Below are 27,364 nucleotides of genomic sequence, written 5' to 3' on the forward strand. Positions count from 1 at the left end.
CTTATCGGACCCATTGATGGGCGGGTGGAGCTGAGCGGTTACGTCATGGGGGCGGGGCTTAGCTGGCAAGCCGGAGGGGACGGAGCTTTCCGAATACGTGGCTTGACAGACACATGGGGAAGGCGGGGCTTAGCGAGACCTCTGGAGGGGCGGGGCTTATCGGCACGTACAGGGCGGGGCTTAGCAGAACGGGGGGCGTGTCTTGGGGAGGCGGAGTCGACCCCTCAGGGGTGGGGCTTGCGTGGGGCGGGGCTTGCGTGGGGGGCGGAGCGGAGGCGCCGCGGGCTCGTGGCGGTCTCGCGGTGAGTGACGTGTGGGACCGGGGGGTCTCGTGCTCCCCCTCCCTCAGCGTGAGGGTCCTCGCGCCCCCCCCCATCCCTCAGAGCGGGGAACGCGGGACCTTCGGGGGCACCGGGAGGGGCCTGAGGGGACGGGGGTGCGGGGAGACCCCATTGGGGTGCGGGAGAGGCCCCCGGGCCGGCTCCGCGGTTCCCGAGGTGACGGCCGGGCCCCGCCGCCGCCGGGCCGCCCTCGCCGTGAGGGAGCCGTGACCCTCATGAAAGGGCCCTCATGGCTCTTTGGTGGCTCTGCCGGGGGCCTGCGGTCCGCGGGACGCTCGAGGGGAAGGTCAGTGACACCACATTCGTTTCTCCTGCCTCTGCTTTACCCGGGGCCATCAACAATACAGTGTCCTTAAATCTGAGTACTTTCTTGGGTGTATAAACACCTGAGATGCCCCTCGTTAAGCTGTTTTCCACCTTGACCTCATACCTTGGGAAATATGCCTGTTTGTGGCTTTGGTTTGATTTGTGTTAGTTTTTTTCCTGTGTTTGTTTTTTGTTTTGTTTTTTCTTTTCTTTTTGTGTGGTTTTTTCTCCCCCCTCTTGAAAAGCTGGTATTTCTTCCTCCTTTCTGAGACCCGGTGGTTTAAATTTCACCAGCTGAGCTGGAAATGGTGTCAAAATGCAGAGGAACTGAAGGCAGGGGAGGTCAAAACGGCGGTGAGGGGTGAATAACTTCCTGGCCTTGGATATTTACTGGCACTGGTTGGAAATTTGTACTAATAGTTGCTTACAGAATGTTTGAGTCTGAGCAGGAAGGTGCCAGGTCTGTTGTAGTGCTGTGTTTGCAGTAATTTGGGGGTTTATTGTGGTGGGAATAAATAAATAACAGTGCGATTGGGATATCAGTGATTTCACTTCTAAGGGGAGAAGGTGGAGAGGAGTATTAAGTAGCTTTTGTGTTGCAGAATGTGTCATTACTTTAGAATGAAACCTGAAAGGGGTCAAAACCTTGTTTCTGTTAGAAAAGGACATAAAATCAACACAGACACACAACAGTTGATGTAAATTCCTGGTGGGAGGAGATTTTACCAATAGGGCAGGTAGGCATGAACTTCCAATTGTTGTGGTCCCTGTGTTCCTTTGATGAAGAGACAGTTTGTTGCTTTGGCTCCTGTATTTCTGTCAAGTTGGTTGTCAAGATAGATTTTTTTTAAGCAGTGGTTGTGGCCAAGTCCTGGTGTGGCACTGGAATTCAGGTTTTTTAGGTACAGGTTTCACAAAATATCCTGAGCTGGAAGGGACCCACAAGGACCAACCAGCCCAGATCCTGGCCCTGCACAGACACCCCAGCAATCCCACCCTGTCCCTCAGAGCGTTGTCCAAACCCTTCTGGAGCTCTGGCAGCCTTGGGGCTGTGCCCACTGCCCTGGGGAGCCTGGTCAGTGCCCAACCACCCTCTGGGGGAAGAACCTTTTCCTGAGATGGAACCTGACCCTGCCCTGGCACAGCTCCAGCCATTCCCTGGGCCCTGTCACTGCTCACACAGAGCAGAGATGGTGCTGCCCCTTGTGAAGGAGCTGTAAACCCAATGAGTCTCCCCTCAGTCTCCTCCAGGCTGAACAAACCAACTGATCCTCCTATGGCCCCTCCAGACCTCTCACCATCTTTGTGGCCCTGTTGCACCTCTATATGTTTCCTTTTTTTTTTTTCCTGGGGTTCAGCACTGCCCAGTTTCAGTGCCAGTGCAGAGGGGAGGAGGCTGTAGCAGCACGTTCTGCAGCACTCAGCAAACATCACCTCTAACCCTCTCTTAGCCACTTGTCCTTTTTTAATTTAAGCTTTGTTCACAGTCCTCACCTTTGAGTTTGCAGTGGGCTCGTGGCTCCACACAGTTCCCAGGCACAGACCAATAGTTCCTGTTTGTGCCTGAATCCCAAGCTCCAGAGTGCTTAATAGTCCTGCTTTTTGTGCACAGGTGGATGAAAAGCTCCTCACAAGTGTTTATTAAGTTGACTTTCAACCCGTTTGATCTTAACTTGCCTCTGCTTGAGCCTGAGGTCAGCAAAGCTTTTGCAGGGTTTTTCATGAGGAACAATGTGTGATCTTAGAGGGTAAGTTAGTGTTCAGCCTGATGATCCCAGATCATGTAATTTATGGTGTAATGTTTCCCGAGGCTTTCATCAGCCTTTGGACTCTGTGGTGCTTTTTTCCCATCCTTCATTAAAAAGGGGACACTGGGAATAATGTGTAAATGTTGCTGTTTAAATGCAGGTTGATTTTATAACTGAGGCTTTGTTGGTGAAGCTGTCACTGCTGTGCTGTACAATGTCAAATTAAAGTGATGCTTTTTGCTACAAACACAAAAATTTTGGCTTCTTCTACTCCCTCCCCCACTAAAGAAAAAAGTATTGAAAATACGAAAACTGGCAGGACTTTTGGGACCCCACACAACTTTGTGTTGAGAATGAGAAGTTTTGTACAGCTCTTCCCTACTGAGATTTGCTGCTTGCTTTTCATTTCATATCAGATTTCTAATCCACAGCAGCTTGTTAACTAGGCTGGGAATTAGAATAATTTCTGCCAGCAGAGAGGAGGAATTAAATTGAGTCACTTTTGCATGTTTGCGTTTTTATTTTAAAGGTATCATCCCTGCCACTGACTCAGACTTACAGTGGTACAAGGACAAGGCTTGTGGGGTTTTTTGTTTTTAGAAAAGAGGTTTGGGAGGATTTTTCTCTCCCTTATCCCTTTAGGGTGTAACTTCAAGTTTTGCATTAGTGAGACACTCTTTCCCTGAACAAAAGCTTAATGCCTGACAAGGGAGGGTGTTGAGAGTATTCTTTTGCAGTTTTATATTACAATTAGAGACAAGATCTCCTGTGTTCACTGGGTGAGTTTTGAGCAGGGTCTTGGGGAGTTGCTTTTCACTGGTTTGTTTTCCAAGCAGACATTAGGGCCGAGAGAAGACAGAACTTTTTGTTCTTTGAACTAAAATGTAGTATTTTCTCCTTTGCTGTTTGGTTTATTTGCTGCGAAGACCCCTCTGTCCAAGAGGAAGCTGCTCTGCAGACCTGCCTCCTCCTCCCTGGGTTGAAGGTCACCTCAAAGTTGTCAGGAGCCTGCAGCACAATTCTGTGGAGTTGAGTTGAAGCACTTTGCCAACATGAACTTCTCCAGGAGTCTGCCAGGAAATCACTGGGAGTCCTGGCAGGATTTTTTAAAGGGGAGGATGAAAAAGGCTCAATCTAGTTTACGTTGTTTTCCTCAGGGAAATCCAATCTTAGTTAATCTACTCCACTGCCTTTTGTTTCAATCTAATTTTCTGGAAATGTTCCCAATTAGGTCCCAGGGGACATGGGACCAATGATTTTTTCATTAACCTTTTTTTTTTTTTTCATTTGAAAGCTGGAATCTGCTAATGCAGAGCATAATGGAACTAGTTACTGTAAGCAAATTAAACTCCTATTTGCTGCACTTTCTAGAGTCTTTCATTTGTTGGTCCTGGAATAATTAGACTTTCCTGGTTTAGAAGCCAATCTAGGAGTGGGAGGCTGTGATGAAATACCTCTGTTTTGTCCTTCTTTCTTTGTTTCTACAGTTTTTGATGTCATCTTCCCAGTATCTTTTCTTCTCTGTGTCACCAGTTTGTGTCTGCAAGGGTCCAGTTGGTTTCCAGTGGCACTTGAACAACTGTGATTGCAGCCAGAACTTTTTGCTCCTTCCCTCTCCATATATATAATATTAGAAAATCCCACAATTGTTGTGTCTCAGATGTAAAACACATTTATCATCTATTTAAAAAGTTGTACAAGAATATAATCTAATATATCATCTAATATTTATCTAAATTAATACAGCAGACCACGGTGGCTCTGGAGCAAAAGTCAGAATGCTGTAAGTGATTGAGCATCTCTGTTCTCACTGGTTGCTCAGCAACTCCTGGTACCAAGCCTGAGAAACTGGGAGCAAACTGGGAACAGAATCCAGGTGTTCTGGCATGGAACTAACAGCTCCCCTGAGACTGCATGGGAGCCACTCCACTTTCACAAACCTTCTCTGCCCACACAAGCTCATTAGTTATCATGGATTCAATCTCCTTCCTCTAATGAAGGTACATCAGCTTGGAATATGAGCTTTGAGATATATTTAGCTGATCTTTTGGCTAAACTGGGTAAGAGAAACCCTGACAGGCTTGACTGCTTTTCTTTTCTAAGCACCTACTGCATATCTGTTGGGGGAAAGAGTGTCTGTGGTAAATACACTTTCAGGCTTTTTTTTCATATTAGAGATAATTTAATTTGCCTTGGCTTTGTAGGGTTAAGAAGTGCTTTGAGGCCACCTCCAAGGTGCAGTGTGTTTCCTGAGCTAATGCTGTGAGCTGATGGGCTGGCCTGCTCCTGGGAGCTCGGAAAAGCAGCTGTTTGGAAGGCATATGGCTCCAGCCTCCTCAGGGAGATGCTCTCTGTGACCCAACCTGCTCCTTGTCTGATTTCCTTCAATGGGTGGGAGAATGGGAGCAGCTCCTGGCTGGGTTCCTCCATGTGCATCCTGGACAGAGGCTGCCCTGGGAGCCAGGGATCCCAGTATGATCCTCTCAGGCACATGGTGTGAGTCTTGGGGATGGTCCTGTGCAGGGCTAAGGGTTGGGCTCCATGATCCATGTGGGTCCCTTCCAACTCAACATGTTCTGGGATTCTGTGAACATTTCCTGCTCCAAAGGTGTTGTGTTAAAGAGGCCCAGCAGCTCATTGTCACAGCTTGCCTGCATTTTCAACCTCGCCTGTTTTACTTGGGAAGGAGAACCAGTAGGAAATGTGGAGCAGACTCAAAGCTGTGCTCCCAGCAGCCAGGCCATCCCAGGTCACTGTCTCCCATCCCTCGGGAAGTGGGATGGGCATCCCACAGCGCTGCTGTCATGTGGCTCCGTGGGAGGGCAGCGAGTACCCTGTGCCTTTCCAGTGGGTAAATCAACCCTTGGACATCAAAGTGATAAGGAAAGTGGAAGCACAAGCTCCTGAGGAACACGCCCAGCCTTGGGATACCATGGAAGTGAAACAACTCAGTGTTGGGCAGGTTTTCTCAGCTGCCTTTTTTATGGTTCCCTTGTTTGTCTGAGCTCCTGGTCTGATGGTTTTGACAAGACACTGAGTCAGGATCCCTGGGTTCTCTGCCAGGAGAGGTTTATACAAATCAAGTTACCATTGGCTTTGGTGCCCTTCATTAACCTGAGGTAAGACATTATCTCATGAGGACGTGCTGAACTTAAATGTGTAAGGTGGTGTGAGGTGAGACTGAAATATGGAGGAGTGTGTTACAGATGCTGTAAGACTGAAACCTGAACCACTGAAAAAAAAGATAGTTCTGAAACTTAACAGCTGCCCTCATGTTCCTGCTGCAGCCTTGGCTGTTCTTGTAAAGCCATTTTTGTGCTGCTCTTTTCACACAGCAGTGTCTGTAGGATGGTAAAGCCTAATACGCTTTATTGTGAGGATTTTGCTTCTTTGGTAAGACCCAGTAGTTTAAAAACCCTTTTGGCAGCAGCATAACTTCCCTTAATTTTCTGAATTCCTCCAGTGAAGCCCTCCAGGACATCCCGACAGGATCACATGCACTGCTTGTCAGTTGATCCCTTTCTGTGTAACTCTTGCTTTTAATCTCCTTTGAAACCACAGCCCCTCCCATGAGGCCCCTTGTGCTGCAGGCACAGCTCAGCTGTTCTTGCACTTTTTCTCCTTTGTCACATTTTTTTTCCATAGAAATTGTTCACTCCAGCCTTCCAAGCAGAGAGGTTGCAGAGCTGGATACCCCGACAGCATCTGTCTTGTACACAGTGATGAAGAATTTCTGCCCAGTTTATGATCTGCCCTACTATCTTTTTACCACTCCCCAAAGCTCCTAAAAACTGGCCAATAGATTTGACAATGTCACATTTCTTCATTTTGGGGTGAATAAAATCATAGAATCCCAGACTGGTTTGGGTTGGAAGGGACCTTAAAGCTCATCCAGTCCCACCTCCTGCCAGGGGCAGGGACACCTTCCACTAACCCAGGTTGCTCCAAGCCCTGTCCAACCTGGCCTTGGAGACTTCCAGGGATGGGGCAGCCACAGCTTCTCTGGGCAACCTGTGCCAGGGCCTCCCCACCCTCACCCTCTTAAATTGTTAAGAAGAACAATTTCTTCTTAATACCTGATCTACACCTGCTCTCTCTCTATTTGAAGACTAAATGCTTCAATACTAATACTAAAATAAGTTAAGCTTGCCTTGTTACAATATCCAAAGGCAAGCAAACCACTTTCTGTCAGAGAAATTAATGTTAGAAATGTCTTTTGGTGAATGTCTTGGAAAGTAATCATTGCAACACATTTAACCTGGTCAGGGTGTTCTAAAATCTCTCTGCATTTTTGCAAAGATCTTGTGAGGGAGACTCAGGAGTTGCTTCTGCTGTTCCATGGATTTCTGTGTGAGCCTCCCAATGCTTGTTCTGGTCCCGGCCCAATCGGAGCAGGAGTTAATGATTAGCCTTTGATACAGATAAGGATGATTGTGCTTGTCAGCATTATCTGAGGGTTGAGAAACTTTGCTCCATCTCAGACTCGTTGCCTGCCTGGAAAAGACTGTTCTCCGGGAGTCAGTAGATGGAAAACCTGTCTCTGGAATAGTAAGTACTCAGCATTTTTTAGCTCTGAATCATTTCTGCTTTGGATTAGCAGCTCTGTGGCAGCCCAGGGGTTTGAAAGCTTGATGGAGAAGGCAGCGTTGGAAGCTTTTTCCCAGAGTGTTTTTTTGTCACCTGTAAGAAAATTGCTGATGGCTCTTTGTTTCAGCTTTCCATGCCCTAGAAGTGGTCCTGGCAGAAGAGTGTCCAAAGACAAGCTCCTTCCCAGAGAATGGCTTGATTTGATTGCTCCTTTCCTCTTTTTGATATCACAAATCTTCTGCCTTGGAGATTGAGTTTTCAGTGGTTCAATATTCAGTAATATTTTCAGTAGTTCAGTTGCATTTCCAAAAGGAGAATGTGGAGCTGCTCTGTTCCATGGACTGGGGCTATGAATTTGTGCTCCCTTACAAGTATTTGTGTTACTACCTGGAAGCTATTTATATGTCACTGTTCCATCCTCCTGCTCTTTGCCAGGATCACGGGGCAAGAGCAGGAAGGTGCCTCTGGTGATGTTTAGTTTGGTCTTAACCATCTGCCAAAACAGAGATCAACTTCCCGGGCTTAATTAAAAACACAGTGGAATGAATTTCGCTGCTGGTGGCCCCAGTTCTACCTTGCATTTTTGCCCAGAAACAGCTTTGGGCTTCTCAAAACAAGTGTTTGGAAGCACAAAAGAATTTTGGCTGTGGTAAGTTTTGTGTTGAGGGACAGAATCACAGAATCAACCAGGTTGGAAAAGACCCCTGAGATCATCGAGTCCAACCTGTGACCCAACCCCACCTTGTCACCCAGCCCATGGCACTGATGCCACATCCAGGCTCTCTTTAAACACCCCCAGGGATGGTGAATCCACCCCCTCCCTGGGCAGCCCATTCATGGATGGTGATGGAAAATGAACTTAAAGGCATCCACTTCTCTGCAAGCAGAGAGAGTTTAAATATTTTTGTAGAAGTCAGCCTTGTGAACTCTTAGGTCTTTAGTCAAAGGCTGCATCCAAAAGATGACTCTGGCATGCTGGAAATCCCAGTGTATTCCCATATGGACTATGGACGTGACATCCACCTGGCACAGGCTGGAACGTGACAGCTCCAGGGGAGGGGAATGGCTCAGTGGCCACCTTAAAACGCTGTTTCTGCACATGGACACCTTCTGAGGAGTAATTAGAGACAAACAACTACTTACATATGAAAGGAAAGCAGTGAAATGTGCTCCTGGGATTAACCAAGGAAGCTTTGCCGTGTGGTGGAAGGGAATGAGCCTGTGGCTGAACTGGACACAGGAAAATGTGTGTGAATTGCTTCAACCAGTGGAATGGCTTCCCAAAAATTAACAAGGAGTTCTGGGGGGGTGGTTTTCTTCTTGTCCAGGTTCTCAAAACATCTCAGAGCCCGCTCAGAACTTGTACAAGTGTTGCCTTTTCTGGGCTAAGTCTGGTTCTGATGTTGGAAAGCAGCCAGAGAAGGAAAATGAACTGTGTGAAAATGAGCAAGTAGGGTAAAATCTGGGAATCTGTGAGTCTGCTGAATCACCTGTTGCTGGACGTTGGGCTCCCTTTTATGAAGCCTGTCATAAACCACTGCCATCCACTTTATTACCCTCGGCATTAGTTTTATCTGCATGAGACAAAGGTATTTGTGCTGTTGGAAGATAACATCAGTAATGCTACACCTGTATTAAAGGCCAGCACTTCAAGGGCACACTGAGTCATTTTGGCCACTGAGGAGACTTGGGCTTGCTGACCTGGGAGTGCACTTGTTGACTCTGGATTTCATTTTGTGTCTGCTGAGATGATTTTACAGTTTGACAGGGCTTAGGGCCAGAAGGCACCTTATAAAATCAATCTGGGCAGAGCTGTTTACACTGTGTAGCCTGGTGTGTGACCCTTCAGCAAACCAAAGAGCAGTGGTTTATCAGGAATTAACTTGCAAGTTCCCTATCTCAGATCCTGGCATATCATTCCTGATAGATGGAATGCTTCTGCATGTGGCCACTGAATGCTCACAAACAATAATCCATGTCCTTACCCTCTGGACAGACCCTTTTTGTGGGAGACAGGCTGCTCTTTTTCATCCAAATAAATGATGCAGGAGTTGAACCTACAGGGATCTGGATGCTGAATTAGTGAGCACAATGAAGAAATTTGTAAGCAAAAGGTAGTTTTTTTCACTTTAAGATATAAATTTTCCCTTCATTCAAAAAAAAGGCTGTTGTAGGTTAGAAGGTGTTCTTGATTAGGGCATATAGAATAGGAAGTGAAATTCTTCACTAGGCCTGGGTTTTCTAAGGAAGCAGAAGTTGTCTAATCTTGCAGGATACAGTTCCAAATACTAATTCTTTTTTTTTTTTTTTATTAATATAAAGTTTTTGAAGAGTATCACAAGGCTTCGGACTCCTTCCTTCTTGTTCTCAGCCTGCCCTGAGGCAGCAGGATGGTTTCAGCTCTCTGGCCACGTGGATCACATCCCCCTGGTCACCATTCCTGTGTCTGGTTGTGTAACATCTGTGCACAAACCACCACAGACCATAAGGAAATGTCTGTTTATTCAGGAGTTGTGTAATCTTGGAAATATGGGTCACATGGTCCTGCTTTTCTGTCTCCTCTTCCTGCTGTCCTGCATCTCCTCACTGCTCAGGATCCCCAGTTGTCCTCAGCTCCCAGGTGAGTGCTGAGGGTTTTTAGCGGGATATTCCCGGGTGATTCCTGACTGAACACCACACGTGGAAAGCAGGCTGCACCCATCCCTTCTCTCACACCTCTGGGATTTGAGCCATCCTGCCTTATCTCTGCTTCTTCCCTTCCTGGGTGGGGGGAAGGAGGAGCCTTCAGGCTGGATCCTGGGGATTTTGTGGCGTGGCTGTGTCACTGTGCTCCTGTGGCATGCCCTGCATGCTGTGAGGAAGGGAGTTGAAGCTCTGGTGGCGTGGCCAGTCTGCAGAGCTGGGGTGATCCTGACCTCTGACATGCCCGGGGAGTGCTGAAGGGGTTCCTCTGGAGATGCCTCCTGGGAATGGCCTTTGATGGAAGCTTGTCAGCACTAGCTCTGAATTCATGCTGATGTTGGCTATAAGGAAGTTTGGTGTCTGCCATGCTTTGGCAGGAGCCTTCTAGCCTGGATGTTTCATAAAGAAATTGTAACGTGGCCTCCTGTGTCAGCTTTGGCATCTCTGAAGCCCTGCTCTTGTCTCCAGATGGATGCCTGAGTCAGCTTTGGTGCTGCACCTCCTCTGCTTTGGGAGCTGTGGGAATGGCAGCCACTCCTCAGGTCTGGCATGTCCTGAGGTGCCTCAACTCTGCCACTTTCCAGAAACTTCTCTGTGTGCCAGAAAGGGGGATGGCTGCCTCATGCACCTGGACTGAAAGGACAACAATAAACAGCACAGGGAAAACAGAGGATCCAAAAGGCTGCTGGTGCAAGGAGGAAGTGAGAACAGGGTAGGAAACACTGTCAATGTACAGAATGGAAGAAATTGTGCCCCTGGGAGGCCTGAGCAACACAATTCACTCCTGAGGGCAGGGATCAGGGGCCTTGTGCAGAACAGATCTGCTCTGGCTTTGGCCCCCAGTGCCACAGGGCTGTGTCCTTGCTGTGTGTGCCCAGTGAGAAGAGCTGGCTGGAGCTGGGGGCTGCTCTCCTGGAGCTGGAGCAGTAACATAGAGAAGGAGGGAGTTTTGTGCCACTCAGAGATGAGCAGGCAAACTCTGACCTGTGGAAGAGGTGCCAATCACCTTTTAATTGGGCACCACTGGAGTTCTGTCTGCTGATGGAGTATCTGCCCTGTATGGACACCGTGTTTATTGGTTTTGGTAGCAGTAAAAACAACCCCTTGTGTCTGACATGTCTGTTCCTGGCCCTCTGCTTCTGGTCAGCGGGGGGGCGGCTCCGGGCCAGGCGAGCTCGGCTTTGTTCCCTGGGCTGCACTTTGGATTTGCTCAGCTTATTATAGTCCCTGGCTGGGCTTGTCAAAGACAGCCAAGGGTGGAATGTGCTCAGATCCTTTGAAAGTGTCCCCCTGGGGACTTCAGGTTCATTTGGGCTCACACATGTTGAAAGTACTTGTGTTTTGTCAGGATGGGAGCAGGTTATTGCTGAACACTTCAGTCCATGGCATTCTTGACATCTGGTTCTCCAAAACAAGTTTGCTGTGTCCTGCCTGGTTGTCCTTTGTGTGGATAAGTGTCCTTTGTGTGGATAAGTGTCCTCAGCCTCACGACAGCCTTCAGCATCTGTCACCCAAAAGTACCTCCCTTGAGCCAGGCTTTGTGGCAGATGTGTGCCTGGCAACATCTGCCAAACCCTGTTTTGCAAGCGTGTACCCTGTACCCTGTGTCATTCACAGGAGCTGCCAGACCCAATCCCAGTGGCATTCCTGCTGTCTTGCCCTTCCTGCTGTTCTGCATTGGCAGGGCAAGGACTGTGTTGCATTTGCAGTGGCATGAGAATGATCCAGTCACGTGTACCCACCGCTGTGCTCTGAGCCCCAAAGCCTGTGGGCACCCACATCCTGCAGCTTGTGCTGCAGTGTTGAAGGGATGGTGTGGGTGTCCCATGGCCTGCCAGGAGCGGGGCAGCCTGGAGGGATGTGCAGGTGGTGACCCTGAGATTTGGCCCCGCAGCTGGAGACGTGGATTGGTCTGTAGATGGCAGTTCTTCCAAAGGAAAACGTAATCTCTGGTCTGTGTGGGAATGTGGTCAGGGTTCTTTTGTGGATGAGGGGAGTTTCCACCCCTGCATTGCTGACCTGGGATTTGTGAGGGAGAGGGACAACCCAGGGTATGACAGATTTGCTCTGTCAGCCCTTGCTGAAGTGGAAGTGACCTGAGCTGTGCTGCTGAGGGTGAGAGGTGGGCAGCACAAGGCTGTTGTGGATTGGAATAGGTTAGAAGAGGAATAGGATAGGATAAATTGGAAGGGACCTTCAAGAATTATCTAGTGTAACTGCCAGGTCTAACTGCTTGATGGAGTTGGGGACCCTTTGTGAGACAGTAGAGGATCACACTTGGATCTCAGTGCAAAGCTTGAATGTGGGCTGGATCAGACTTCTCCAGCAGAAATGAGGCTACAGCCAGGAAAGGCTGGTAAGGACCCCTCAGTTTTCCATGCTTCCCAGGAGTTCCTTCTCTCATTGCTGTTGCATTTCCTGCAGTTCCAGTGTGGCTGAGGGAAACGCTGGACTGCACAGGAGGCTGTTTGCTGCCCAGCCTGACCAACTCCCCAGTATTTTTGCCACCTGTACACATCCCCTGCCAGCATTTCTTGGCCTTTCCTCTGATGTTATCGGGCTTAGAGACTGAAGTTTGCTGCTCTGCAGGACTGTTTTCAGCTGCCTTTCACTCCATTGGGCCCATTAGTGAGACATGGTGTGTGCTGCACCTAATGAAGTTCAGTGCATTGTCCTGTAAAGAACAGCCTGTCCTGGATTATTTTTCTTTTTTTGTTCAAAGATTTAGAGGTTTCCTGAGGAGTGTGCAGAAGCTGGGAGATTAGGAATGACCGTCCCCTTTTAGGGAAGCAGATCAAGCAGGGCCTCTAACAGAAGGTGACCAGACAAGTTTGCTATGAAAATAAACTCCATCAAAGGGACATTATTGTAGCCACGCTGAGAGGAAGAGCTCTGGCCCCTCCTCAAGTAATGGGGATGATGCTGAGCGTGACCAGCTTTGCCTTGGCTGTGCAGCTCAGGGATGCTTTGGTTCAAAGCAAGAGATGGGACCTTGAGGGTTGAACATACACTGATATTTCATCAACTTCTTTTAATCTTCATTTTAATTAAAAGTTGATTAATGTCTGTAGCTGCATCAGGGTGCCAAATAATGTTGTGCAGCTCCAGGAAGGTTGTGTGAGCCACCATCCCAACTGGAATCCATAGTGTGGGACTGGACCATTGTTTGGAGGTTTTGCCATGTCCGTGGGTGCTGTGTGATGGTTCCATGTGGAGGGTGCAGCCTGTCCCTTAGGGACACAGCAGCCCTACAGTGAGAGGGACAAACATGTATTGGGACAGGAGTAGAATGTGGGAAAGAAACACAAAGATTTGATAAGAATAAAACAAGCAAACAGTGGCATCTGGGAGCCCAGAAGGATGGAGGTTTGCAGCTCAGAGAGGAGTGAGAAAGAGCAAAACAACTGCCCTTGGCAGAGCTCTCTTGGGATCTTCACAAAACCCTGCAGCCCCCTTGAGTCCCCCAGGCACTGAGGAGGAGCATATCCGTGGGGAGTGGGATTACTGGCCCCAGCCCTGTGCTCTGGCAGTGCTGCAGAGAACCTGAGCTCAACTCTGGCTGGATGCTTCACCCCCAAACCTCCCTGTGTGGGTGACACATGGTCTGTCTTAGCCTGGGCAAATACCATCAGTCGTAGACAACGGAGTGGTGTTGATGTGCCACGTTCTCAGTCCTCCAGGACTGTGCTGTAGTGGTTCCAGCTGGAATCCTCAGTGGAGGTGATGGCAGAGGAGCAGATCTCCTGTGGGATCCTCCTTCTCCCCTCATGAACCGTGGGCAGCCCTGTGTGTCATTTTTGAAAGCCCATTGCTCCACCTGGCTTGTGCATTCCAGCTGCCCAAGAGCTGAGCTCCTTGTGCTCCCAGCTTGGCTGCCTCTCCCTGCTGATGTCCCTGCTCACTGATTCCACCATGGCATGTCCCAGCCTGCCCAGGCATCATCCCCTTTTTTCGAAGCTGAACACAAGATGTTGTCTGCAGCCCTGCTGAGCTCTTATTTTGCCCATCATTCTCCACTCTCTGCACTCCACTCCTCCAGAGTTCCTGTCATCCTCCTCCAGAAGCTTCTGAAACACTTTGGGATGAATAGCTCAGCTGTATCCTTCCCACTACAGGTGGAGAGGGAGAATGTGCCCTCTGTCACACAGAGTTTTCCTGCTTGGCTCTGCTAATCTGGCCTGAATTGATTTTCAGGCTTCCATGGTCAAGGACAAAGCCCAGGAAATCCGAGCTGTCGACAGCCTGAGCCTCAGCATGTCCTGGAGCTCTGCTCCCAGGCCATGCCCTTCTCTTTATCTCTCTTTATCCAAACCCCTTCTGGTGTGTTGAGCTTTTAGGAAGCCTTAAACTCCTGGGCAAGGCTTTAGGTTGTGCCTCTGAGGTGGTGAGACAGTACCAGAGCAAGCCCCAGTTCTGCTGTGACCTTACAGACATTCCTCCAATTCTTAAAATAGCACTAAGAGCTCCTTCTTCAGGAGTTGTGCAAGGGAAGAACAGAGGTGTGCAATTAGGGCACAGCACAGTCCCTCCCTGTGTCTGGGTGCCAGCCTGGGGTTGCTGAAGCTGCCTGGGAGAGTTCCAGGGGGAATTTGGACACTGGAGAACAGCAGTGTGTGTCTGTAACACGCTGTGCTACGTTGCTGAAGGATGTAATACTTGTTCCCTGTATCTATAAAGTGTGTCTATATAGTCTGGGTAGTTTGGCCCTGGCTGCTGTTGCTGGGTGCTCCTAAAGCATGAACAGGCACAATTGGTCTGTCCCTCAGCTGTGCCTTTAAGCAGCTCCGGAGATCCTGGAGGACTCCCAAGTCCACCCCTTTGGAAAGGAAGTGGTTAAAGTGGTGGGGTTTGCCAGGAACCTGAATAAACTCAAAGCAGTGCTTTGGTCTCCTGATGAGTGGCCCCAGCACTGAGAGGAGCCCAGGGCAGAGCTGGTGAACAGAGTTGCAGTGTCTGCAGGGCTGCTTCCCTCCCACTCCATTTACAGCACTGCTACAAAATAAAGGCCTTGGGCTGGGGACCACGAGCTGGGAGCCAGCGGAGCTGACAGCCTGTAAGTAGAGCACTGGGGACTCTTGGTTGCCTTTTCCATTACTCCTGTGCTTTATCTGCAGCATTCCTTTGTGTCACACAGCACTGAGCCATGGGTGGTGTGTAGGCAAGAGAGCTTTGCCTTTCCAGCTTGCTGGATTTAATCTTTTTCCCTTAGCTTTCTTTTGGAAACTTTCATTTTAATTCTTAGCAGATATTACCTGGTCTTTCTCACATCTTCAGGAGAACAGAGGGACTTTCTGACCCTGTTCTTACTCCCAGAAGTGTTGGTGGGGTAGGAATCACTCCCTCTGTGCTGAGGGGGGGAGGGTTCCGTGTCCTGTTGGCAGGGCTGGTGGGCTTGTGCCACTGTGTGCTGGCCACTGCAGCACCACCCTCTCTGTGGGACAAATAACTGGTGTAAAGCACACCGGGGAGGTGGATTTTAGGGCTCTGGTCCTTTCGGGCAGAGCCAGTGGGTTTAGTTTTATTGCTTGTGTTTTCAGAACTGGCGTGGGGAGGATGAGGCACTGTCCTGAAGGGGAGAGTTGCTGCTGTAATGGGTGTTGATTTAGGGCTCTGTTGTTAATCCTGTTACACTTCTGATTTGGAAAGGGGCTTCGTTCCCTTTGGATGTGACTTTAGGAAGCTTTGTTTGCACGCCGTGTTTCAGACCAACCCGATTTCTAAAGGACTTTCTGGGAGCTTGGCAGGTCCTTCCCATAGCCTGTCCTGTTTCTGCATGTCCAGGTGTAACTTCCTTGGGTATTTGCCGCAGGGAAAACTCTGTTTTGCTGGGAAGTTGCAGGATTCTGGATGAACACGGCAGAAGCAGGAGATTGGGAAGCTGTGGTGGAGGTTATGTGGGATGGTAGTGATGTTGTGGCTGAGACCTGCTTGAGAAAACTGCTTTGGGTTTGGCAAATCACCAGCTCCAGCTCATTTACCTGCCCTGTACCTGGCATATCCTACCTGTCCTCCCCTTCCCTGTGCCCTGGGGTTGTGACTGTGGCTTCCTTGTATGTGTGAGATGTGGCAGCACTGGTTAAGTGTTGGTGGAGGGTGAAAGCAAGTCCTGGTGCTGACAGTTTGCTGCTGTCAGATCCTGCTCCTGCTGCACCTCTCCCTGAACCAGCCCAGTCTGCAGAGCTGCCGAGGTGGCACTGCAGGGGTGGGACAGAAAGCTGTGTGAGCAGAGCCTGCCTGAGCTCAGTCCTGCTCCAGGAGAATGGCTGAAAGGAAGACAAGTCCTGTTGTAGCTCCAAGTCTTGCTGTTTTCCTTAAAAATGTGAGGGGTTGTGAAATGGAGGCTGTGGTTCCTCTGACCTGGGGTAGCAGCACTGAGAGGGAGAGAAATAAGCCTTGGAGAGAATTTCCTCATTCCTCTCTCCTGTTCCACCCTGTTTGTTTTCTTAGGCAGTAGGTTACTGTGGAGTACAAAAAAATCATTGTGTGTGTGTGTGACCCTTGTGACAGATGAACCATGGGGTCTGTGCCCTTCAGGTGTGCAGATCCTCTGGAATACCTGAGCCTGATGCAGCCACAGGCTGTGGCAGATCCCTTCTCCAGGGCATGGTCAGGGATCCACCCCAATGCCTCTTCCTCCCTGTGCAAACATATGGAACAGGCAGCAGCCAGGGATCAAGTCACCCATTCAGACAGAAATACCTGCTGAAGGGCTGGGTCTGTACAAGGCTAAACCTATTTAAAGAATTTACAATAATAGAACCTTGTGTGGGGGGTTTTTTCCTTCACGTGTGGAGTCAGCTTTGTTAAAACCAGCACCTGCTTCAGCCCCACATCTGTCAGCTTGTCTGTTAGGAGCCTGTGCAAACCAAATAGAGATTTGCGGCTTGAAATGTTACACATCCATTAACTTGTTCTGCCCTGAATATTGTTTTTATTCCAAGACACAGATAGAGAACTCCTAACTTGTAAATCAGAGACTGATTGTCCCCTGGAACTGATTTATTTTTAAGCAGAGATTTATCCATGTGTTGGTTGCCTTCAGTGACACAAAACACAGCTGAAGTGGCTCAGACAAGGTTATTTCCTCTGACACCACTTAATACCCCATCTTTTAGGATCTCATAAAATGTCCTTCAGTGCTGGGTCACTGCAGCAGGGGTTGGGTTTGGTGTTGGACACCGGGGGTGCAGAGTGAGAAGGAGCTGCCCAGGTGAGGGTCAAGCTCTTTGTGACCTGTACCAAGACCTGCCCAGCCACAGGCAGCCCCTCCTGAATACCTGAACTTATTCTTTGTTCCTACAAAGCAAATATCCTGAGAACATCCACTGTTTCTCCCTTTCTGCAGACAAATGATGATTAGTGAGAAGGAAAATAGTGAGAAGCTGGACACAACCCAGCCATTAAGGTAGTTTTTCATCTGGGGAGCAGCCAGAGCTTCTGTGGAGTGCACTGGAACCTGTGGAGTTTGGCAGGAGTGTGGAGTCCTAAATTGGATAAGGAACCATTGGGCAGTAGTCACTAGTGAGGATGTTGTATCCAAAGCAGAAGCAGTGGGGCAGTCAAGTGAGAGGAGACGAGGGAGGAGACACAGGGGCAGCTCTGATCTCTGCTCTTGGGAGCAGTGAGCCAAGGGAATGACTAAAGCTGTGTCAGGGAGGGTCAGGTTGGATCTCAGGAAAAGGTTCTTCCCCCAGAGGGTGGTTGGGCACTGACCAGGCTCCCCAGAGCAGTGGGCACAGCCCCAAGGCTGACAGAGCTCCAGGAGAGTTTGGACAACGCTCTGAGGGACAGGGTGGGATTGTTGGGGTGTCTGTACAAGGCCAGGAGCTGGACTGGATGATCCCTGTGGGTCCTTCCAGCTCAGGATATTCCATGGTTCTCTGATTCTGTGAGATTTTGGCCGGGGAGGGGGGAAGTTCTTACGTTACGTGCTTCCTCTCGCGGCACAGTCACCTTTGATCCTGGGGGGTGAAGCACTTGGGCTGTTCTTCCTTCCCTGATGCAAAAGACAATTTGAAGTTTGTGTGTCTTGGCAGAGGGTTCCTTTCCCAAGGGTTTGTATTTTGGGACTGCAGTTCTAGACCCTGAACCTTTCAGCTCTGGAACAGGATGATGTTCAGAGCTGTGCCATGTGGAAATCACACCGTTCATTCCACAGGTATCCCCTGGTAATGCTTTTCTGTGTCAACTGAGCTGCTGCTTCCATTGGTGTCTCTCTTTTTTTGCTCCCTGTGGACATTTTTCTGGTCTCAATATTTAAGCACAAATAGGGGTGAAGTGAGCAAAAAAATCTTAGCAGAAATATGGGCAGAGAATTCATTCTGCTTTACCCAGTGCCATTAATTCTATTACAAGTAACTTTCCAGGGGATTATTGTGAATTGTCTAATGCAATAAGGGATGGGCTACAAACCTCAGCTGCAGAGATACAGAACATACCTGAGCTGTGTGTTCCTGGTGTTCCTCACAGGTGCTTACCTGCAGTATTTAATTTCAGTGTATTCATTCTCTCTCATGAGTTCATCCCCAGCACTGCTGACTTAGTTTCCTTATCTTCTCCAAATCTTTAATTTCTCTCACTGTTCTCTTTAATTTAACTCTAAAGGCTGTTGGGATCCCCAAGTCTCTGTCACAAGCTGAAACAGCTCCACCACAGCTGAGGTTTTATTTGCTATTTTCAGTTTAGAAAGATCTGCTAGGGTTTTATTTTCTCTCTCCAATCTCAGTACAGCCATCCCTACCTGTTAAACACCATGGTGCCTTTTGGCTTAGAAAACTGAAAAATTGCACTTTCAAACTCTCCTGATGATTTATCTGGAAGGAAGGATGTCTCCTCTCTTTTTTTTTTTTAAACTTTGGTTTGATAGAGTGTCTGTTCTTTGGTTTTTATTCCACTTGGTTTAACTTTAGTACTGGACTAGAGTGGGAGGGTACAGAGTATTCCAGGCAGGGTCCAATATGACAGATCCTGTCCTTCCAGGACTGACTGGTATTCCCAGGTCGTTTTCTCTCTCATTGCTGTTTCTACCTGGTGATTTCCATTTCCCACCAGGAATTGTGCAGGTCCCAGCCCAGGCAGTGCAGGAGCCACGTCCAACGTCCAACCACAGAGGGGGTTTTATTTTAATGTGGTGTGTCCAGACATCCCTGATTTGTGGTAACCAGATGAGGGATTTGGACTGGCAGCCTTCTGAGTGTTTCTCTCACTGTGTTAATGTGATTAGAGGGGAGATGTGGCAAGGTAAAGCTCATGGAAATGAAATTGGATTGCCTGTGGCTGTTGCAGACCTTTGCCTGGCAGTAGGTCCTGTACCCCCTAACACAATTGCTGGGTTAAACACGTCCCCAGTAAAATGCATAACTGTCAATTAAGAGAAATCTCATAATCTGATCCTTTAGTTTATGCAATTTAAAGTGGGGACTTAGATACTTTTGCCTCTGGCATGACTGCAATTGAGAAGAGACTTTGTTTTTTACCTCTTACAGATAAGAAATGTTACTTCATAGTGAGCCCTTGTGTCCATGTGTCACCTCAACCAGATTAACTCCCTTTCTGGCAGGAGTGTGGAGGATGGTGCAGCAATAGGATGATGTAAAGCTCAGGGAGACACACCTCCTTTAAATTGTCCTGCTCTGTGCTCCCTGTTGTCAGAGCAGGACCATGAGGATGCTCCAGGAGTTTTCCAGAGGCAGAAGTTCTCAGTGGCTCAGGGTATTTTCTCTTGGAGTAGCAGTAGAGAAACCACATTTTTTTTTAGCAAAGTTCTTCTTTTTTGTGTTTTCCAGGGTCCCACTTTTCTATGTGCCTTTCTGAACCTCCCTGCCATGGAGATGTCTCACGACCACCACAGGAACAGCTCCATGTTGCCAGGCACTCATCCTCCTGAGCATCTCCACTCCACAGCCCCCCCGGGACACGACCATGGATCTGACATGATGGCAATGGTGAGTGGCAGAGTCAGCATTAACCAGAGAGCTTCTCCTTGTCTGTGCTTCAGGGTAACTTGTCATCTTAAGAACTGGAGATTAAACTGAACTTTGGAAGGCAGGAAAACCCAGACCCCACTGTGACTCTTCTGGGGTGAGGCATGAGGGGATGTGAAACATGACATGGATTTCAGGGCTGGAGATCCTTTGGCAAAATGGTCTTTTCTTGCCAAAACCTTTGCAGCAGCCAGGCTGGGGTGTGCTCTGCAGCCAGCTAAAGGCAGGAGTGCAGAGTGAGCATTTTCCTGCCAGGAGCAGATGGATGGAGCTCTCCAGGCTGTCAGGGGCAGTGAGAGCCCCAGGCAGCACCGCAGGGTGAGGGGCTGTGATCTGCACCCACCAGCTCTGTGCCCTTTCCCTCCTGAACCTTCGAGCTCACTTTGGGGAGCAAAGTGCTGCCAGGGCTCTTTCCAGTGTTGGCACCGAGGTCCTGGATCCTGCTGCTCCAGCTGACTTTGATTCCAACAGGTCCAGACTTGTGCATTCTGGCACCACTGAGGCTTTGTGGAGATCCTGCCCAGGGTTTCCATGGAAATGGCCCTAGGATCTGTGTTGTGTGTAACCAGTTCTAGGAACTCTGTCAGCTTTTTCTCCCTTTTCTAAATAGTTTTGGAGTGAGTTTGAGATTCTTAGAACATGTCTGTTTAGGATTAAATTTCAAAAGGAGGGGAGAGAGTGTGCATTTCCATTTCACATGAGAGTGTTCTCAGGAGGATGTTTTACAAACCTTCAGTTGGAGTTTGCCAGCTTTGTGCCAAGGAGGGAATCAAGAATTGCTGTGCTTATATTGCAACCAGTATCACAACAGAAGAAAGGACTAGAAAAGCCTCCCCTCAGTGAGCCTGGCCCAGGTGGAACTCAGAGTCCAGCATTGCTGCTGCTCTCCTTGTAAAGCTCTCCCTGTAATCCCACACCTTAGTATTGGGATCCTCTGGGCCATTATTTTCCATATAAATGTCATTTCTTTACAAATGTCAGGTGTTCAGTGGATAGTTATGAGACCCTGCCTTGCCCTGCAGCTGAAAACCGTGAGTAATTACACAAGATTTTGAATGAATATGGCACATAAATCTGTCAGGAAAGGCAGTGCATAGGCACAGCATCTTATTTAACAGGCTGAGCACAGCTAAGGTGTGTTTTCCCATTCCTCAGTGGCTCCAAGTAACAGGCTCTGGTTCAGCTGCAGTTCTTTGGTTTGTGTGGTTTTTGTTTTAAATGTAAAAATGTTAAATTCATTGGAGAGATGAAAGTGCTCTCTGAAAGCTGTTCCACAGTGATTTCTGCTCTGGGGGTAATGAATGTCTGCTGATCCTCACAGATGCTGAGATGAATCATTAATTCTGAGCTCCAGCAAATAACCTTAATTAAGGAGGGTTCAAACAGCAGTTCCTCTTGCGTGGTCCGTACTTTCCATGTGAAAACACAGTGTGCAGCTGTGGCCAGCACATGCCAAACTGCCCTGTACTTACCTGGATGGGACATTTATGTCACCTCCAGCTGGCCAGGGAGTCACTGATATCTCCCCACAGCACTCACTGTGCAGCCTCAGGAGCCCTTCTCTTCTCCCAGGGGAAGTTGTGGTCCTGCTTTACATCTGATACACCTTGTGGTACCTGTGTTTAGGCCTCTGTTTCCCATGGGATATTAGAAGTTCCATAGGGAAGCAATTCTGCTGGCACAGGGACCAGAGGACTCAGCTGTACAACCCTCCCCTGTGTGAGCTCAAAGGAGGTCACGGTGGGGAAAGGAAAGTGCCCTGTACCCAACCCCTGAGAGGATGAGGAAGAAAGGATGAGCTCCATGGAGACATCCCCAATCCCTGATACTTCTGATGCTGAGGAGAAAAGGAGCTCCAAAAGCAAGAGAAGGCACCTGCCTGTAACAGGTACCGTGGAGGGGCAGTGCCTTCTGCCCAGGGCTGCTCACTGGAACCTGGAGCATTATCCCTTTGTGTGTGCTACACTAATTACTGGAGATTCACTACCCTTTCTTCATGTTCTGTGGTGACCAGCTGAACTGATCTGAGCTCCTGTCGTGGGACAAACCCTGTTGCTGACTCCTCTGAGCTCCATCTGGGATGAGCTGCTCAGGCTCACCTTGGTGTTCTTTGTGTTTTGGGCAGGCCATGACTTTCCACTTCAGCTATGAGAATGTGCCATTGCTGTTTTCTGGACTTACAATCAATTCTCCTGGAGGTTAGTAACACTGTCTTGTCCAGTCCAAACAAAACATTTGCAATTGGTGTTTAAGGATTAATGTTTCAGGAATTGTTATTTATGCCAAAAATACAGAGATACGCTGTGTTGGGTCTGGTTTAAATGGCATCTGTGGGGTGAAAGGGAGATTTTATGTGATTCAAGAATTGGGTCTTATTAGCAAAAGTGATTGCTGGTTTCACTTCCTGGGTGAAATTCCAGTTAGTGTGTGGATGGAATTCCCATTTCCCACCTGTCCATGCACACGGTGCCCGGCCGGGGCCTGCACAGCTCAACGTGGTTGTTCAGCCACCCAGTGACTCTTGTGACAGGTTTTGTTGCACAGAGACAATGATGCTTCCTCTCTTGTCAGAGATGGCTGGTGCTTTTGTGGCTGTCTTCTTCCTGGCCATGTTTTATGAAGGCCTTAAGATTGCCCGGGAGTGTCTGCTCCGGAAATCCCAAGTGAGCATCCGCTACAACTCCATGCCAGTGCCAGGCCCCAACGGCACCATCCTGATGGAGACACACAAAACTGTTGGGTAAGGGTTTCACTGCATTCTAAAGCAAATCCCTCCAGGTGGAACTGGGACAGAAGGAACTTGATGCAGCCAGTACTGAGTGTATTGACAGGCCGGGACACTGGTGGGCACTGGAGGACACTGGGCTTGGCCAACCTCGAGGATGGGGCACAAAAGGAGGAAAGGAGAGCAAGGAGCCAGATGAGCTTGGGGTTTTTGTGATGAACACACCTGGGGAGTTCCCAGGGACAGAGTTTGGGTGTTACAGGCAGTGATCCTGGCAGGAAATACTTAAAACTTCCGTTGACAGGTAGTCAAAGCTACTGTGCAGAACAGGAGCCCTTCTGCTTATTGAATGGGGGGTAAAATAAGCTTGACAAAGTCTGTTTCTCATTAAAAGTTGTGTTCTCCCAGCAACTTCCATGCTTGCTTTGCCAGCAGGCAGCTCTGTGGGAAAAACCTCAGCTCCAGGTTCATGCAGGAGCCCCTGTCCAGGCTGTTGTGACCTTCTCTGCCATCTCATGCCCTCCTTGCTGCCCTGGCAGCCTCAGAGCCGAGTGTTCTTTGGGAATGGGCATTTCCCACCTGTCTCCTGTTTGCTGACTGTCGTTTGGGTTTGTGTTCCCAGACAGCAGATGCTGAGCTTCCCCCACCTCCTGCAGACTGTGCTGCACATCATCCAGGTGGTGGTCAGCTACTTCCTCATGCTGATCTTCATGACCTACAACGGGTACCTCTGCATTGCCGTGGCAGCGGGAGCTGGCACCGGGTACTTCTTCTTCAGCTGGAAAAAGGCAGTTGTGGTGGATATCACAGAGCACTGCCATTAACACTGGGTGCTGCCCAGAGGCCTCTCCACTCCCCTGCTCCCTGGAAGTGCAGCCATCCCAAGGACTGGATCATTCCTGAGCTGCAAGAGAATCACGATAAAGAAAAACCCACCACAGGTTCCTGGCTGGGGTGCAGGGATGTGAGGAGCTGGGCTGTGCTGCTCCCCCTGACTCCTGAGTGTCCCTGGCAGCCCTTCTTGGCCAGGATTTGCTTTATTCTTAGATTATGCTGTGATTGAGATTAGTTGGCTGACAGAAATGTAGAAATTATTCTTTTAAAAAAGAAAACAAAACCATTTTATTTTAAAATTGTAAACGCTCATCAGTGAAGGTTTGATGAACAGCAGGAAAAGCTCAAAGTTGCCCATAGAGCCCTCTGTGTGTGAATGGCTGTTTTAATTTGGTTTTTTTCAATGTGTACATAATGCCAGGGGAGGGATCACCCTGGCATTGTGGCTTTTGGGGCCAATGACACCTGCTGCTGCAGAAGGACTCAGCTTCTGAGGAAGATTTGGTGCTGCACATCAGACACTCAGGTGTGTCCTGGCAAGGGAGGACTTTGACCCGAGGATGTGACCCGTGTGCTCCAGGGAGTGGATGAACCTGCCCTCCAGGCCCACCAGAGGATGATGAGTGTTGTCAGTCTGATGTATCCAGCAGCTTTACTCAGCCTCCAGGGAGAACACTGGAGTTTGGCTGCCTTCCCTTCCCAATCATGGAAACACACGGAGCAGACACAGGACAAGCTGTGTATTTACAGGGCAAAAAATTCTAAATAAACCATTGAACCTGCAGGTACTTCATGTGGAACTGCACCAGGATGGATCCAGAGCTAGACTTTGGGGTTACTAAAACTAGTTCTGTAAATGAGGCTAGAGCTGAATAATGATTTCATGACACTAAAGTTAAAATGGCTGGAGAGGGAATTCCTGGATGGAGCTGAAGGGGTTAAACAACCACGTTCCTGTAAAGGAGAGATTTGGGGAAGAGGACAAGGGAAACACAGGACTACAGCAGCCTTCAGTCTCTTCTCAGGTGAAGTTTGGAGCAGCTTGGGCTGGTTAAAAAGTATTCCTGAGCCAGATGACTCCTCTTTGTCCCGACAATCCCACTGTGCCCATGCTGGGGCTGCAGAGCTCTTGCTGAGTGCTGTGAGCTCTGCACATCTCACAGGGCTCTGAGAGGGGCACAACCAGCTCAGGGCTGGCTTTGGGGATCCTGGGGAGCAGCTGTGGTTCAGCACTTGGATATTAAGCTGCTGGTTGGTGTAGGGAATGTGGAGCAAAGCTGGAGTCTTCACTCTCCACGGGATGCCCAGTTTGTGCCTGTAACTGGCTGAAAGGGAAGACATTTGGAATTTGAGAAGGGCACTGAGAACAGGCACCACTTTCAGAGCAGGACTGGTGTCTGGGATGTGCCATGAGAACAGGGAATCCTTCTGGGATGACACGGGAGCATTTTTTCCTCTGGAGATGCTGCTGGTGACTGTTGGCAGCAGCTGTGTGAGGAAAGGGGATCCTTGGAATGGCTTTTTAGCCCAGCAGCCTTTCAGGGCAAGGCCATCCCTGCTCCTGGGAGCTCCATGGTGCTGGTGCTGCTCCCTGAGCACAGAGCCCACCCTCTCCACCTTTTGGGAAGGAAATCCATTACTGCTGCTGCCAGCACTGGAATTGCACCTAAATTCAGCCCTCCTGGGTTGATGTCAGATGTTTATTTGGACATCCTGTTTTCTCTGGACAGTGCAAATAGAGAATAAAAGGAGCTGAGTTAAAAGCAGGTTTAGGTTCCTGGTTACTGGGTGAAAGAGGCAAAGTTATTTTCATGGAAAAGTTCCGGCCACCTCCTGGTGAGAGACAGGAAAAACGCTTCCCCAGTCTGGTCTTTGAAGGGAGTTATGTCTCTGACAGGCTGCAAACCCACTGGTGCCCTCTGCTCCTGTCACAGGGAAGTTTCTCTGCTGTGCCCTCCAAGCAACTGTGGTTCTCCATGGGACTGGAAAACTGCCCCTTCCCATCCCTGGGAGGGCTGAGAGCAACGTTAGTGTTTGGCAGAGAAAACTGACAATCCCTTCCCAGCCCTGGGAGAGCTCAGAGGAAATCCTGGTGTTTGTCAGGGAAAACTGGAGCTGCTAAATGCTGGAGATGTGGGTGATGATGGGGATGGTTTGCACTGTGGGGCTCGACCCCTGAAGGAGCTCAGAGCCAACGATTCCAGCACTGTTCCCATCGGTTGGTCTGGAAGGAGCTGGAGTTGGTGCCGTTACAGGATGGCTGAGCACAGGGAATAGTCAGGAGTGGCTTTCTATGGTGACAATAATTATTTCATGTACCTCTTGCTGTGTCTTTCTTTGAACCACAACCTGCTTGGCCTGACCCTGCTGTCACCTTTCACCACCTTTCCGTGTATCCAAGTGACCAGACTCGAATTCTCTGACTGATCAGAGGTGGATGACTTGGAGATCAGGCTGTGGCTCTTACAGTGTAAATTTGGTTCTTGTTTGCTTCTCTGCCTCGCTCTCCATGTAGCACCTGTGCCCTTGGAATTGTTTCCCCCTGGATGAGAACCTCTGCCTTCAAGGGCTCCTCTCCTGCCCCTGCTCACACCAGAGAGGACTCAGCTTTGTCTGCTCTGACATCACCCCCAAACATGCTACATGTGTGTTGACACAGGAATTGCATGTCCTCAGTCTCCTAACCATGAGAGCCCTCACCTCCCTGTTACCAGGACACCTTTAAATTCAGGCAACACAGAGGCTGAATTTAAATTTTCAGCTTGGGAGCCTGCCAGGGCAAAGCCATCCCTGCTCCTGGGGGCTCCACGGGGCTGCTGCTGCTGCCTCAGCACAGAGCCCACCCTCAGCACCCTCTTGGGAAGGAAATCCATTACTGCTGCTGCCAGCACTGGAATTGCACCTCCTAAAGGCAGCCCTCCTGGGTTGATGCCAGCTGTTCATTTGGACATCCTCTTTTCTCTGGGCAGTGCAAAAAGAGATTAAAAGGAGCTGAGTTAACAGCTTTATGTGCCTAAAGAGCTAAAAAAAAAAAAATCTCCTTTTTTCCAGTATGACAGGGAAGTGCCATTGACCTCAGTGACAGGAGTCTCCCAGGGGGCTGGCAGGTGCTCCAGCTGCCTCCCACAGCCTGTCTGGAGCATTGGGAGCCTGGGATGCCCAGGGAAGGTGTGGAGGGAAGTGGCTGTGTCCTCCCTGCTCCTGGGCTCGCTGCCAGAGGCACAGCTGGGGAAGGGATGTGTCCTGTCTGTGTGTCCCTGCCTGCTGGGGCTGTGCTTTCCTTAGTTCAGTGTGACAATCCAGAGGAGCCACCTCTCTGTGTCCCAACCTCCCCCTTCCCACCAGATCCCACTGGCTGTGTGTTGCCAGCCCTGTGCTTTGGCAGAGCCTGAGCAAAGCCTGACCTCCCTGTGGGTGGGATCTGCTCTGGGGCAGCCCCAGCCCCTCTGCTGCCCGAATTTAAGGTTGTCCTGTAACACAGGGAGCTGAGGGCTCTGATGGTTGTAAGTAAATTCCTGTTGACACACATGTATCATCTTGGGCTGTAATGTCCTGTGCCTGCTGTGTCCCTGATGTTTGGTCTCCACTCACTGTGCCTCTGGATCATCATCCTGGAGGGAGCACAGAGTATCCAGCTGTGTCCCTCAGCAGGCTTTTGTTTTCCTTTCAGTGCCTTTTGAGTTTGTCTGGAGCCAGTCCCACCAAACGCAGCAGGATTTCTAGTTTTGTTTACAGTGGACTGTCATTTTTGGTTTTGCTCTTGCTCTTTGTGGAGGTAACTCGTCTGATGTTACTGTGAATATCAAGAATTCCCTGTATATAATTAACCAATAAACTAGATTGCATTTTACTGTGGTGGGGGTGTGTTTTAGAGACAATCCTCAGTGCCCCCCTCAGAGGGAGCAGCAGGGCCCAGTGTCCCTGTTCAGGGGGTGGGAATGAGGAGCAGAGTCCTCTGGGCCTGAGCAATTCACCTTGGAGCTGCTGGAATGGGAATGTGGGAAGTCACTGATGCTGGGTTTCTGTTTGTTCCAGGCCAGTCACACTTTGCAGGTGATGGAGAGAGGAGTTGGTGTCTCACAGAGCTGCCTTCCCTAGACAGGGAAGAATCCAGGACAGGAATTCAGGGAGCTGTAACAACCTCCTGAGGTGTTGCCC

General features: G+C 49.3%; 1 protein-coding gene across 3 annotated transcripts; it reads left to right on the plus strand.

The window, feature by feature from the left end:
• Nucleotides 1–251: 251 nt before the first annotated feature.
• Nucleotides 252–27,056, plus strand: SLC31A1 (solute carrier family 31 member 1). 3 transcript variants are annotated; one of them, XM_017835287.1, is made up of 5 exons: nt 252–302; nt 19,450–19,608; nt 21,773–21,845; nt 22,219–22,387; nt 22,995–27,056. In XM_017835287.1, the coding sequence occupies exons 2-5, from the start codon at nt 19,489–19,491 to the stop codon at nt 23,194–23,196; spliced, it is 564 nt and encodes a 187-aa protein (XP_017690776.1). In that variant the 5' UTR covers nt 252–302; nt 19,450–19,488; the 3' UTR covers nt 23,197–27,056. The 3 variants fall into 3 exon arrangements, with proteins under 3 accessions (XP_017690776.1, XP_017690774.1, XP_017690775.1); XM_017835285.1 differs by lacking the exon at nt 252–302 and adding an exon at nt 475–627; XM_017835286.1 differs by lacking the exon at nt 252–302 and adding an exon at nt 6,809–6,943.
• Nucleotides 27,057–27,364: the final 308 nt, after the last annotated feature.

Source organism: Lepidothrix coronata, unplaced genomic scaffold, assembly GCF_001604755.1.
Source record: "Lepidothrix coronata isolate B3197 unplaced genomic scaffold, Lepidothrix_coronata-1.0 Scaffold254, whole genome shotgun sequence".
NCBI lineage: Eukaryota > Metazoa > Chordata > Aves > Passeriformes > Pipridae > Lepidothrix > Lepidothrix coronata.

Bases quoted from the DNA above. Each gene is read 5' to 3' on its own strand.
- SLC31A1 (XM_017835285.1), top strand. From the start codon at position 571: ATGGCTCTTTGGTGGCTCTGCCGGGGGCCTGCGGTCCGCGGGACGCTC. The intron at 628-19,449 runs GTCAGTGACACC...TGTGTTTTCCAG, and splicing joins GCGGGACGCTCGAGGGGAAG to GGTCCCACTTTTCTATGTGC. The intron at 19,609-21,772 runs GTGAGTGGCAGA...TGTTTTGGGCAG, and splicing joins GATCTGACATGATGGCAATG to GCCATGACTTTCCACTTCAG.